Below are 14,906 nucleotides of genomic sequence, written 5' to 3'. Positions count from 1 at the left end.
ACCAAGGAGCTCTTGGTACTCAATACTTTTAGTAACCAGAAAGGAAAATAAAGAAATTAAAATGTTAAAAATGTGGTATTGTGATAAGTGTATTTACTTACCTCAGGAAAATCTGGCAAAGTTCCTGTTTTATTTACAAATAAATTATATAATTAGATTCACTATCTTCCCCAACTTGGGAGAAATAAAAGGGAATTGCATTGATTCTTATGCTTTCCATTTTCAGGTAAAGCATCTAAAAGTAATAACAAAACCATCTAGCCCTAACCAGTTTGGCTTTGTGCAGTGATGGCGAACCTATGACACGCGTGTCAGAGGTGACACGCGAACTCATTTTTTTGGTTGATTTTTCTTTGTTAAATGGCATTTAAATATATAAAATAAATATCAAAAATATAAGTCTTTGTTTTACTATGGTTGCAAATATCAAAAAATTTCTATATGTGACACAGCACCAGAGTTAAGTTAGGGTTTTTCAAAATGCTGACACGCCAAGCTCAAAAGGTTCGCCATCACTGGCTTAGTGGATAGAGCGTCAGTCTGCGGACTGAAAGGTCCCAGGTTCGATTCCGGCCAAGGGCATGTACCTTGGTTGCGGGCACATACCCAGTAGGAGGTGTGCAGGAGGCAGCTGATAGATGTTTCTCTCTCATCAATGTTTCTAACTCTCTATTCCTCTCCCTTCCTCTCTGTAAAAAATCAATAAAAATATATTTTAAAAAAACCATCCAAAAAGAGTATGTTATTCAATAATAAAAAGTAAACATTTAAATTCTGACTCCTAAGTTAATTCCCTTAATACAAGTTAGTTGCCTATAGACAGATGCCTTGTTCATAATCCTATATAATAAAAGCATAATATGCAAATAGACTGAACAGAGGAATGACCAGTCAGCGGAGGGTGGGGCCAGCAAGCAGGTGGCACCAGGACAGCCAAGGCATGTGCCAGCGGGCAGAGGGAGGGGACGGCGATGCGGGGGGTGGGGGGCAGCGGCGACCAGCAACAGGGCGATGGGGGCTGGCGTCATCCCCTGATTGCCCGCCTGGTTGCCTCCCGCAGAAAGAGGCCACAGGCAGCAGCGGGACAATTCAGGGCGGGGCCAGCTGCTCACTACCCCCAGATAGGCCTGCCAGGGGTACCTCCCACAGAGGGAGGCCACCGGTGACTGTGACTGCAGCAGGACGATTCAGGGCGGGGCTGGCCGCTTGCTGTCCCCTGATCAGCCCGCTGGTCACCTCCCACAGAGGGAGTCCAGACTGTGGCTTAGGCCCGCTCCATGGGGAGCGGGCCTAAGCCCGTCATTTGGACATCCCTAAGGGCTCCTGGACTGTGAGAGGGTGCAGGCTGGGCTGAGAAACCCTCCCAAGTGCACGAATTTTCGTGCACTGGGCCTCTAGTCTCTATATATAAAAGCCTAAGCCACCAGTCGACCGTTTGACTGGTCGTCCAGTCACTATGACTCACACTGACCACCAGGGGGCAGATACGCAATGCAGAAGCTGCCCCCCTGGTGATCAGTATGAGCCCACAGAGGGAGCACTGCTCAGCTGACCTGAGCGGGGCCAGGATGAGTAGGAGCGGCTCCTCCCAGCTGTCTGCCACTTCCCGCACTACTATATCCCTCGGGGGATGTTGGATGCCAGTTTCAGCCTGATCCCCACAGGCCATGCCGAGGGACCCTACTGGTGCACAAATCCATGCACTGGGCTTCTAGTATACTGATAAAGAGTAGTATAAAGTAGATGATTCAATTTATGTTAATACTAACTATAGGCTTGTCAGTGCATAGTATGAGAATAAGCAATAAACTTAGTCCTTTCCCATCTCATGGTATCTGAGGATTAATAAAAGATAAAAATACTCATCTAATGAATATCTACCCCAGATTTCATGGTTTTCAATGAAAAATATTAATAACTTCCACAGACTTGTTTTTCAATGTAAAAGAATACCAACTAGATCTCAAAAAAAAATTGTTTCTCTTTATAAAATTTGCAAAATATTATGTTTTCAATGTGCATCTTTGAGCAACGTAGAGAGCTTTGTTGTTTTCTGGAAAAGGCATGTGTGGTAGAACAAGTACTCCACACTGCCATGGCTTCCACTACTTCTGTCCTTGTACTGACCTGAGGCAGTCATTTGTGCTAAGAAGAGCAGGTACACAGAGGTAGCATCCAATTGCAGGTGTCCCCACTGGTCGTCACCCACTACAGTGGCACAGGTTTTTGTATTGTACTTGGCATGGAGGCTATCCTGGGTACTCTGACTGTATTTGAAGGACTCTACTTTATCCACCTGAAAAAAAACCCAAAAACAGTCATAGAAGACTCTGCTGAAAAAGCAACCCATATGGCACACATCTGTAGTACTCTAACTAAAAGAATTAGTTCCTGAAGCTTAGATTTGATTATGTGTGCACCTGATATATAATAGTAACTATTATACCTTTAAATATGGTTCATTAAATTAGTGACTTTAAACCTATTTGATTAGGTAGAAAATGAAAATATCTAAAAATTTTTAAAAAATAGCAAAGAAGGAAAAAAAGAAGAAATGATGGCTGTGAGATAACCATAGAGAGAGCACTAGTGAAAAAGTTTAGTAAGTCTAGAGTTGATTTCTTTTATTTTAGACTTGTTGAATGACTGTGAATGGTCATTTTATTAATCTGGGCCTCAATTGCTTCTTCTAATAAAATATTGGTTTCAAGAAAATCAATTCAGATTCAAGGTGTGCAACTTATGTAAACATCTTCTATGATAAAGGGAAAGCACAATTTTTGTAAAACACTTTTGAATGAAAAAAATATCATAAACAACGTAAAAGATAAATTGTGGCCTGCTAAAATTATTTGCAGTATGTTCAGGAACTCCTCAAATAGGCAAGAAATAGACAGTCCAAAAGAAACACTCAAAAGACCTAACAATGTACTTTTATTAGAGAGGGAGCTGTTAACAATGGCATACCTGTCTGATCATGCAGTGCAGCAGTCCCCTCATCAGCTTCACTACACTCTGCAAAAATAAATGGAAACAAGACTATTATAAACATCCCTGGATGCAGGAATACTTACTCAGCAACTGCAGTTGGTAGATGACCTTTTGAGAACAAGTAACCCTAGCCTGGGTTCCTATTTACATGGCATTTACTTTATAAATACACAGAAGAGTAGATGGCAGCTAAAAGTGGAATCAAAAGCTGCAGGAAGGCAACTCCTTCAAGTTAAGTAGTTCAAGTTCCAACAGGTTTATATAAAACTATTAGAGGACATGCCACCTGGAGAAAATGGGCAAGTCAGCTCAAAATTCATAAAGCTATGAGGATATTCTAAAATACATCCTATGGCCTAGAAAAGGCAACATCATCACTGTTATTTTTTTCTAACTAGTCAATTCTTACCTTCACAAGTCCACAGCAATAGTTTTCTGGACATTTTCTCTAAAGAATAAAATGATCTTCAATTCAGAATAATTGTAAAGAGGAATTGTTAGTACAATTCAACTCCTTTTCTATAAAAAATAAATAAGCCACAAACTACTCAAGTCTTAAGTCATTATTTTACTTACGAGGGCCTGGCAATTTCTAAGGTAGTTTTCTAATCATAGTACTCCAAAATAATAATTAACAACTATGTACATACTACTTGGTATAATATAATATAGTAATAATAATTATATTTAATTATAATATAGTGTAGTAATACGATATACTACACGATACTATAGTATACTAGTTATACTACATGACACCAGAAGGGCCCATCACCAGTGGCATGGATAGACAATATGTTTTAGAAGAACATCACCGAACAGCTTCTCCATTTCTCTAAGTTTTCTGTGTCATAGTCCAGAAGAAATACAACCAGGATACTCCAAGGAATGCTGGCTCAGAGGTGGTTTAAGGACACCTCTGCAAAATAATTATTCTTTCAAAACATTCAAGCAATAGGCATGATAAAGATAAGTACCTATTAATTATGCTCTAACTCTTTATGAAATATTTTATTAAGAAAAAAATAACAACCGTTTCCTGGGAGAGTATCTTTTAAAAGCCATTTTCTATCTATAAATGGTTTCCTCCCCTTACAGATGAAGAAATTAGAGACAGAGAAAAAGAGGTGGGGAGAGAGAAAGAGAGGGGGTGACAATGCATGATTTTGTCACCTTTTAAAGCATGAAGAATTTATTATAATGAAACTGACTGCAACTCATATAATAAAATCTCTATCACTATTCTGACCCTAATAAAAGACATAATCTTTTAATATACCCTGTTACAGAAAGCATTTAACATACCCCTCATTCTGTGGGGAGACTTCATTCAATTCTGAATTATCTTCTACATGTCAAACATACAGAGTTCCATCAAATCCTTTCAAATCTCTTTGCCAACTAGCTTTGCTACTCCCACCTACATGTTCTTTAATTTAAACAGAAAACCTGGGGAATCACGGACCAGGTAGAAAATTCATGGTTGCCATCCATTTTTGTCCTCCTGAAATGGCCATTGTCAGCCATTTCTATCATCAAGTTTCAACTTCCAAGTCAGAATAGGATAAAATTAATAGGAAGCATGGGGAGGTAAAAATAAGAGGAGGTATCTGTACTTTGTATTCCCCAAAACTGGCCATATTATCATGTAGGGGTAGTAGGTGGTATTGATTATATGGTATTGATTATATGTTTATTCACATCAGTGACACCCTCCTCTCATCTACTTTTTTTGAAGATAATAGATCTATGTATTTGTGAATTGATTATGTAAGGGTATAGAGTGGAACCTCAGTTCTCAAACTTAATTCGTACTGCAAGGCTGTTCAAGGAGCTAACTGTTCTAAAACGGAATCATTTTTTCCCATTAGAAATAATGTAAATGGAATTAATTTGTTCCAGACCCCCAAATGATTCTTTGTTTTAACCTTTCTTATATACAGAATATGTCTAATGTATTGTTTAATGTATAAATGAATACTTATTTTCTTAAATTTATTGGTCTAACCCAGGGGTGGGCAAACTTTTTGACTTGAGGGCCACAATGGGTTCTTAAACTGGACCGGAGGGCCGGAACAAAAGCATGGATGGAGTGTTTGTGTGAACTAATATAAATTCAAAGTAAACATCATTACATAAAAGGGTACGGTCTTTTTTTTGTTTTGTTTTATTCATTTCAAACGGGCCGGATCCGGCCCGCGGGCCGTAGTTTGCCCACGGCTGGTCTAACCCCTACCAGCCTTAAATGAATAACTTTCAGCAGTCTTTCTAGGGATGTCTTTCAGGAGGTCAGAATTCGGCATCTCCACTTGCAGTCACTGGCTAATTTATCCAAATCATTGTTCCTTTCACTCCATTAGCAACATTAGCACACTTGATGGTCTCCTTACGTTTTAAATTTGTGCTAATCTTCCATTTCACCAGCAACAAACAAACAAAAAAACCACAAAAATATTCATAGAACAATTTCCTGGGACGTTAGCAGTAAACTGACTCATACTGGCACATTCTCTCCTTTGTTTGAGACATGTTTTCCATGAACTTGATCAAGAACTGAATTGTTGGAGATGAGAGACATTCGAGAACTGAGGTTTGACTCTTTAACTATGTACCACCATTATCTATGTAAATATTAGTATCTCTCTCTCCAGGATATATATATATATATATATATATATATATATATATATATATATATATAATCAGATGTGTAATGTTTCAGCATCTAAAACATTCAAAGCATGAGGATGGCAGCACAGGAAAACATGGTACTTGAATATTCCCACAACCACATCAAAATTACAACTGAAATACAGAGCAACCATCATTCAGAACCCTCTGAATTCTGGCTGAATGAAAGTCCTACAACTAGAGAAGTAAAGAAGAAAGCACACTGAGACTGGCAAGAGGGGTGGAGGTGTGGAACAACTGGTCCAACACCCACATTTGGCATTTTTTTTAATCCAGAGGGATATCTTGACTGCGGAGGCCTCCTGTGAGGAGCAAAAGGTCCCAGCCCCAGACCAGACCCTTCTACCCAGGGTTACAGGGCTGGGAAGAGAAGTCCCCATAACTTTGGGCTGTAAAAGCCAGCTAGGATTGTGGCTGAGTGAAATAGAGGCTGCTGGAGACTCAGACAGTTCCTCTTAAAGGGCCAGCACGTGGACTTAATCAGACTCAGTCCCTCTGAGCTCCAGCTCTGAGGCAGCAGCTTGAAAGGATACAGGGACATATGGGGAGGAACTAAAATACCTGGCATCATGGCAAGAACTTGGGGGCAGCTTTCAGCTTTCTCCCAGACAAAAGTGCTCCCAGAGGTCATTTTTCCTATGATGAGACTTCCCGTGCAACAGAGCTGAGTGCCAGGTGCCATATCTGACTCTTCATAAACCTGGCTCTCACTGTTCACCACCCTGGTGATTCCCTGAGACCTCCATCTCACCCAATTTGCAGCCCCACCCAAGCTGTTTGCAGAGGCTTTTCCATATGAATGGCCTGTCCTGGCTCAGGCTTCAGACTTTTCCTAAAATCTCTCAAACAAGTAGCAGCTGGACTCAGTATGCCCCATACCTCTTGATAAGCAGACCCCAAGCCCAGAATTAGCAGCAGCCTCCTAAGGTTCACAGTTTGGCTTCTCCTGAGCACCTCCAAGCCCAACACAAGTAACGGCCATATGCAGGTCACTCTGTAGCTTATGCCAGGTGGCCACAGGCAGGGCACAGACAATGGTGGACTCTGCACCTCTTGGAAGGCCTCCAGAGCCAGTAGACCTGGTGGACAGCTTCAGACCATGCCATATTACAACTCTACACACCCACGAGTGACAAACTCAAGGGGCAGACTCGGTGAGCACCAAAAACCCGCTGAAGCAAGTCCTGCTCCATAGGGGTGCCTCCTGCACAGCAGCTCTTCCACTGTAGTCACAGCTGGTCCTCACAGCCAATTGGTGGGGGCCCAGTTTCTCCCAGTGATGCCAACAGCAATCAAGGCTCAACTATAAGACTGTGCACACAGCCCACACAGGGGTGCACCTAGAGTGTCCAGCTCAGGTGACTGGGAAGGGTGAGCCACTGGGCCCTACAGGACACCTAATATATAAGTTCACTCTACCAATTCCAGGTGACAGAGCAGTTCTACCTAATACATAGAAACAAACACAGGGAAGCAGACAAAATGCAGAGACAAAGAAACATGTTGCAAATGAAAGAACAGAAGAAATATCCAGAAAAAGAACTTAATGAAATGGAAGCAAGCAAACTACCAGATACAGAGTTCAAAACATTGGTTGTAAGTATGCTCAAGGAATTTAATGACAGCTTCAAGGCACTTAGTGAGAATTTCAAGGATCTTAATAAGAACACCAAATACATAAAAAAGGACCAATCAGAAATGAAGGATACACTAACTGAAATGACGAATAATTTACAGGGAATCAACCATAGAGTAGAATCATACCAGTGATTTGGAATATGAGGAAGCAAAAAACACCCAATCAGAAGGGCAAAAAGAAAAAAGAACCCAAAAATATGAAGCTAGTATAAGGAGCCTTTGGGACAACTTCAAGCATATGAACATTCACATCATGGGGTGCTAGAAGAAGAAAAGAGGGAGCAAGAAATTGATAACCTATTTGAAAAAATAATGACAAAACTTCCCCTACCTGGTGAAAGAAAAAGACTTACAAGTCCAGGAAGCGCAGAGAGTCCCAAAAGAAGAGGAACCCAAAGAGGCCCACACCAAGACACATCATAATTAAAATGCTAAGGGTTAAAGACAAAGAGAGAATCTTAAAAGCAGCAAGAGAAAAGCAGTTAGTTGCCTACAAGGGTGCACCAACATGACTGTCAGCTGACTTCTCAACAAAACTTTGCAGGCCAGAAGGGAGTGGCAAGAAATATTCAAAGTGATGAATAGCAAGGACATACAACCAAGATCACTCTACCCAGCAAAGTTAACATTTAGAATTGAAGGTTAGATAAAGAGCTTCACAGACAAGAAAAAGCTAAAGAAATTCATCACCACCAAACCAGTATTAATTACATGAAATGTTGAAGGGAGAAGGAGGAGGAGAAGAGGAGAAGAGGAAAAAAAGATTAAAAATATGAAAAATAAAATGGCAATAAATACATATCTTTCAACAATTGAATCTAAAAATCAAAATAAATAAAGAATTTAATGAACAAAATAAATTGATTAATAAAATAGAACCAGAGGCATGGAAACATGGAACAGGCTGATGAATTTCAGAGGGAAGGCGGGGGGTGGGTGGGAAAAGAGATTAAGCAAAGAACTTATATTGCATATTTACATTACCTATGGTCAGACAATAGGGTAGTGAAGGCGTGAGGAGGATTGGGAACCGGGTGGAAGGGCACAATGGGTGGAAAAAATGGAGACATCTGTAATACTCTCAATAATAAAGATTTTAAATAAATTTTAAAAATAAAATATTTAAAGAATTCTACCAGGCTTTGTGGAACATAATGACAAGGGAGACAGGACAAACATGTTTTTTTAAACCGCCCCCCCACACACACACACCACTACAAACATGTCTACTTATTAATTCCTAGTTATCCTTTAAAACCCAACTCTTCTGAATCTTTCCTTGCCTTGTTCAAGGGAATTGGAAACTCACACCTCCCACAGAACTTTGTACTTATCTCCTCTATACATAGTACCTACAATATCTGTCCTAATGTTTTGTAACTATTTGTTTATATGTCTGTCTCCCCTATCAAACTATGAATTCCTTAAGAAAAATGCTCCAAGAAATACACCTTTAAATCAATGGACTAAGCACATTATATTTTGTGTGTGTGTGTGTGTATACACACACACACACATATATATGTGCATATATATATGTATATATATATGTATATATATGTATATATATGTGTGTATATATATGTGTATATATATATGTGTACATATATATATATATATTCCATGCCTGCAAGTAACTCTCAAGTGGCTTGTCAAATAAATGGTATGCACATGCACATGCTTAAAGAGAAGGAAGATGCGAATATGTCAAAATGTTAACAATTAGTGAATGTAGGTAAAGAGTACATGCAAATGTGTTTACTCTTCCTACAACTTTTCTATACATTAAAAATTTCAAATATAATAATTCAGAGTTAAATATAAACATTTTGTTCCATTTTATCTATCACAGGTCCTGGCACATGACAATTACACAAAATCTTCTACTTGAAAATGAAAAAAAGAAAAACCCACACAGACCATAAGTAATCCAGAAATCCCAAGAAAATAGTCCTGAAAAAGAAATGATCACTGAGTGGTCTGTGAAGACAGGAGTTACAGAAAAAGTGGGATTGGAGCTGGGCTTTGAAAGGAGTCCATTAGCTCAGATTAGAAGGGAACATGCATTACCAATGGAAGAAGTTCATAAAAAGATTTGGTGGCTTCCATGTAGGAAAAATTTTAAAAAGACTCAATCAATCTGAAGTCATTAGACTGAGGTTGTATTCATACCACCACTAAATCCCAACCTGCTTCAATCCCTTCACTTGTAAGTTTGGAAAATAATACCTAACTTACAGGGTGTTGTGAGAATAAAATGCTAGTAATTATGGGGAAGTACATAGTACAATGAAAAGTATTTACACAAATGTCAGGTATTTTTATTAAGAAATTGTTAAAGTAATAAAGATACCAATCTGGCTGGAACTGAGGGTATAATGCAGGTTACCATCATGACATAATATCGGCTAGGACTAAACTCTAGAGTTTTTCCTATCAATCCAAAACATTTAGATTTTACTTGATTGGAAATGAGAGCCACAGAAAGATTGTTGAGAGTGGAAATAATATACTTTAAGTGTGGTTTTCACAACAGTGTTAAATGATCAAGGTTTAGACTAGAGTTGAGGCAGAAGGGACAAGAAAGGAGGGGATGGATTCAAGAAAAATTATAAGAATCAACAGACTTTGGTCTGCATGTATCAAAAGTCAAAGGAGTTCAATCAAAAGTCACCCTAATGACAGCATTTTGAACACTGTTTTATAGAACACTAGTCTAGGAAATTCTTAAAAGGCTGTAAAATTCACTCCTATCTTAGATTCCAAATGCACTTTACTATGCTTTAGCATATCAAAGGCTCTGAGAAATTATGGAGTAAAGAAATCTGCTGTTTAACATAGCCCCAAACTTAACTGACCTAGTGTTCCATGGAACGCATGATGGAAAATGCTCTAAGTAATGTTGCCCAGGTGACCAGTACACTGAAGACACAATGAGAGAAAACACAATGCTTAGTGAGTTGCTGTTGTTTGATAGTCCATTTTGTTTGTTGAAGGTGTTTCAGACATAATGAGTTTGAGAAGCTACATGATATGCAGGGTCAGTTGATCAGAAGACTAATGAAAATCATGGTTTGATATTAAAGTGAGGTCAGAGTTAAAGATGAAGCTTTGGAAGTCATTCTCACAAAAGTAATAGTTAAAGTCATGGCAAAAAATAAGAGATTACACAAAGAGAATAAAATTGAGCCAGAAGTAGAACTGAAGGCAGCCACAGAGCAACCTCTATTTGTGTTACTATTTATTTTTATGGGTGTGAGTGAATATATATGAGACTAAGAAAAAAGGACATTTGAAAAGCATGTATGTGCATAATTCTATTCTCAATCTAGGATAGAATTGCCACCTAAACCCTTGTACCTTTTTCATCCAGAATTCTCTTTAGTTTTGACATTATTTTTCAAAGTTAAACAAAGGTGAGAGTTGGAAGGAAGGGTAGAAATGGTTAATAATCAATGGTTTGGGAAAATCCACACAATAATTGGAAAACCTGTTTTAAATTGACAGTTGATGGGAATTTAACCATTGGATTTATTGGATTTAATCTATGCTCATTTATTGTCCATAGATAAGTGGTTATTATCCCTGGCTGTACTGTAGAATAACTTGGGTAGTTTATTTAAAATATGCATGTCTCCCCCGCCTCCACTTCAAGAGATTTATCTAAATTGTTCTAGGATGAGCTGCAGTAATGAAATTTCCTAAAAAGCTTCCAAAGTGATTCCATTGTACAGCCAGAGGTTAGAAATACTTATGTAGACTAGCGACAAATATAGTTCACTGCCTATTTTTGTAAATAAATGCCTACTAGAACATAACCATGCTCATTCATTTATGTATTGTCTCTGGCTGCTTTTGTTCATTAATGGAAAAACTGAATAGTTGGGTAGACACCACATGTGACCCTCAGTGCTGAAAATATTTACTATCTAGCCCTTTACAGAGATGGGTTTGTGAGCCCTGGTCTGAATTAACTTTTGAGTCAGGTTTGAGAAAAAAATTAAAATTTTACAATTCCCAGAGAATGTGTTTCTTTTTTGAAGATGTTTCCTATTGCCATAATGTTTTTGAGACATTCCAAAGTTATTATCATATGGGAAATATTTGGGGGTTATATAAAAAACTATTTAACAGAGCATTAAAATTTTAGAATGAACAATTCAATTTTCCCCTTCCTCTATTAAATTCTTTCTACCTGGGGCACTTAAGGAAAAATGTCAACTTTGCAGAATGATTAGTCGACAAGAAGACATAAGATTTCTTCTAATAGTACTAGTATTTTTAAAAAAATGGTTAAATTGTACTGAGTGTGGAATTGGGTGTTATTCTACTGATATTAATTTCTAGTAAAATAAAATAGAGAGGTCAATGGGGGGAAAAGGAGACATATGTAATACTATATGTAATACCTTAAACAATAAAGAATTTAAAAATAAAATAAACTACTGAGATCAATGTAGCAAAACATTAGAGTAGGATATAGGATTTGGGAGGGGGAAAGAATAATATTACAGGTAATTTTTAACGGTTCTCTAAATTTTCCAAATTCATACAATGGTTATATATTATTTATGTAAGTCATAAAAATATTGATCTGTACTTACTGGGCTAGAGCAAAAGCTCCAACAATTTTTTTCTGGTGGGCCTAAGCACCTCTCATTGATGGTTTGAAAGAATAACAAATGCCTGCTATTGTGGAGGATAAAACAATGAAACTTTCCTATTGCCAAGAACTGCAACCCACAGCATGTTGGTGCCCTTAATCTCAATATCCTATATAATAAAAGGGTAATGTGCAAATCAACCAAACAGCAGAATGAACAGTCGCTATGATGCGCACTGACCACCAGGGGGCATACGCTCCCACAGGGGGAGCGCCATTCAGCCACAAGCCGGGCTGACAGCTGGTGAGTGCAGCGGCCCGCCTCTGCAGCAGCGCTAAGGATGTCGGACTTCAGCTTAAGCCCGCTTCCTGTGGGGAGTGGGCCTAAGCCATCAGTTGGACATCCCCCAAGGGCTCCCAGACTGCAAAAGGAAGCAGGCTGGGCTGAGGGACTCCCCCGCACTCCCTGAGTGCACGAATCTCACGCACCAGGCCTCTAGTTCTGATCTATAGAAAACTAGAGCTCAGGTTGCCTAAGTCTGTGAGACACCACTTGAGAAAATGGCTGGTATAGAGAGAATCTTACCCACTTTGGAAAAGAATTCACATGCAACTTACAACTGACAGCAGAGTATCTTAACATTAAGATTCCTATTAGCCCAGAATATTGTTTTCTTGGCCATTCAAAAGGACAAAGCACCCCGTGTTTAAACAATTTCATAAAGGATGCTTCTTCATTGAGGGGAAGGGCCGTAAAAGTTGGCTTAAAGGCATCTGTTGACTCTTGATTTTGCCGGGGAAGAGGGGGTAGGCATAGCTCTCAAACAGTGGTCATAAGTATAAAAATCAACAAATAAACAGTCTTTACTTGTGTCAGGTTGGTAAGGTCTGACAATTTGTCAGTCACCCTCAAACAAATATCACTATATTTTAAAAAATAAAGTAAAATGGTATATACCTGCCACCAAACATTCTTCTCAATGAGAATAAATATGCTGGAGACTGCAAAAGACATTTACTTAGAAAGAGGATATACATTTTAGCACAGATCCCACGACAGTATTTTCCACTGTAACAGAACAGACTGTGCCCACTTCCCCTGAATCAGCAAGTTTCAAGTTTCCACTTCAAAAATATTCAGTACAATACAGGAAAGAGTTTTGGAATGTAATTTTAGGAAGGTGAAAAAAGGGGGGAAGAAAGGCAAAATACAGTTCTATTATTCCTATGGGCTAGGCTACATGTTTCTTTCAATTCCCCCTCCGCTACAAATACACCACACAGCTCCAGATCTCTTTATATTTTTATTTTAGTACCTGCTCCAGTTCATAGGCCTTTGCCTTATCCTCATCACGGTCTGCATTCTTCCGATAGGCCAGGCCCAAACCCCACACAGCCAAGATGCTGTACACATTATCCCGGACCCAGGCATCTTTCTGATCGTAGCTGGCTGGAAGCAAGCCAGTCACTGGATTCTGCAAAGCCAAGAAAAAGAGGACAGGCAGGTATCCATAGGCTGTTAATATTAGGAAACAATATCAAATGGCATACTTAGGGACTTTGGTCTAATTCAGGGGTGGGCAAACTTTTTGACTCAAGGGCCACAATGGGTTCTTAAACTGGCCCGGAGGGCCGGAACAAAAGCATGGATGGAGTGTTTGTGTGAACTAATATAAATTCAAAGTAAACATCATTACATAAAAGGGTACGGTCTTTTTTTTTTTTTTTTTTTTTTTTTAGTTTTATTCATTTCAAACGGGCCAGATCCGGCCGTAGTTTGCCCACGGCCTAATTTCTACTTCCCTATTCCTGAGTATTATACCCGCCTTTCTTCTGACCAAGTACAAGCAAATGCTATCTTGAATAGGGGGAAAGAGCTGTTTGAAAACTTACAAGTCTGAAAAGAAAGTCAGTGTTTTAACTTTCCAGTTAGAATGAGCTACCAACGATAAACCAGCATTAAAGAAGTATTAAAAATATAATTAACAGTATATACAAAGTACCTCAGATCTTCACAATAGTCTAGTCTTAAAATTACTAAATGTTCCCCTGCTTTCTTTGGCAGGAGGGGAAGAACGGTGACACACACACACACACACATTCACCGGGGGTCTCCATCCAAGCTATCACGCTGCACACATCTTCAGTGATTACAGGTAACACTTAACTTACCTGATGGCACAGGATGGTCTGATGCACCAGCCTAGCATAGCCGTCCAGCCGAACCCCCGAGTTACTCCGGCTCCTCATCGTGCCACGCTTCCAATCTCCTCAGTGAAACCGCTAGGGCGCCGGGTGCCCGGTGCCGGGTGCCACAGGGGCCTTCGGTCCTCCAAGGAAGGAGGCTCCAACGCAGCTGCACCCGCCCTGTGGGAAGCCCAAGTAGCAGGCTCCTGCAGAGCCGTCCCAACGCTCAGGCCTGGGCCAGCTGTCTGGGTCACGGCGGTCTCTGGAGCCCACCACACGCCCGCCCGCGCACCCGCGCAGCCTCCTGCAGTCTGGGCCCTAGCGCTGCCCTCTCCCAACCTTACGCCAGTCTGACCTCCTCTGCTCAACTCCGGGAGACTGCCTTGGCCCAGAGCACACACACACACCCCTCCTCCCTCTAGCAGCTGGTCCCCCTCCCAGCACCGCCTCCACCAGCTGGAGCCGCCAGCAGGAGGCGGGGCGGGCTCCTGGAGTCCTGGCAGCTGCGAGCTGTTTCCCCTCAGCCTGCGCGCCTGTCCCGCCCGCGTGCGTCCCCTGCACGCACGCCCCGCAGCAGAGGCTGTGTCACGGTAGGCAACGAGATTTCAGAGGTTTATTTTCGACACTTTGAGTATTTCAGTTTTCCCCACTGGCTGTGCAGTCAGGATGTTGAGGCGGCTGTTTCTTTTTGTTTTGTGGGGTGTTGTTTTTTTCTGCTAAACTATTTTTAGGAGACCACAGTGACTTCAAACCTAAGAAGAAAGGCACACATTTGCATTCAAGGCCTAAAGAACGA

At 40.2% G+C, this 14,906-nt stretch overlaps 1 protein-coding gene across 2 annotated transcripts in view; it reads right to left on the bottom strand.

Moving 5' to 3' along the window:
- Positions 1-14,552, bottom strand: part of PHKA1 (phosphorylase kinase regulatory subunit alpha 1) — a 217,040-nt gene extending 202,488 nt beyond the window's left edge. For both annotated transcript variants that reach the window (XM_006082857.3, XM_014465500.2), the window contains exons 1-4: positions 14,096-14,552; positions 13,240-13,398; positions 2,968-3,015; positions 2,128-2,296 (exon numbers count right to left, since the gene is read on the bottom strand). In XM_006082857.3, the coding sequence (XP_006082919.1) occupies positions 2,128-2,296; positions 2,968-3,015; positions 13,240-13,398; positions 14,096-14,173 (454 nt within the window). In that variant the 5' untranslated portion in view covers positions 14,174-14,552. The remainder of the gene's footprint in view (positions 1-2,127; positions 2,297-2,967; positions 3,016-13,239; positions 13,399-14,095) is intronic.
- Between the last annotated feature and the right edge of the window lie 354 nt (positions 14,553-14,906).

Source organism: Myotis lucifugus, unplaced genomic scaffold, assembly GCF_000147115.1.
Source record: "Myotis lucifugus unplaced genomic scaffold, Myoluc2.0 scaffold_4, whole genome shotgun sequence".
NCBI classification, from domain to species: Eukaryota; Metazoa; Chordata; class Mammalia; order Chiroptera; family Vespertilionidae; genus Myotis; species Myotis lucifugus.
The sequence above is the reverse complement of the archived record's forward strand: the minus strand, read 5'-3'. Positions and strand labels throughout refer to the sequence as shown.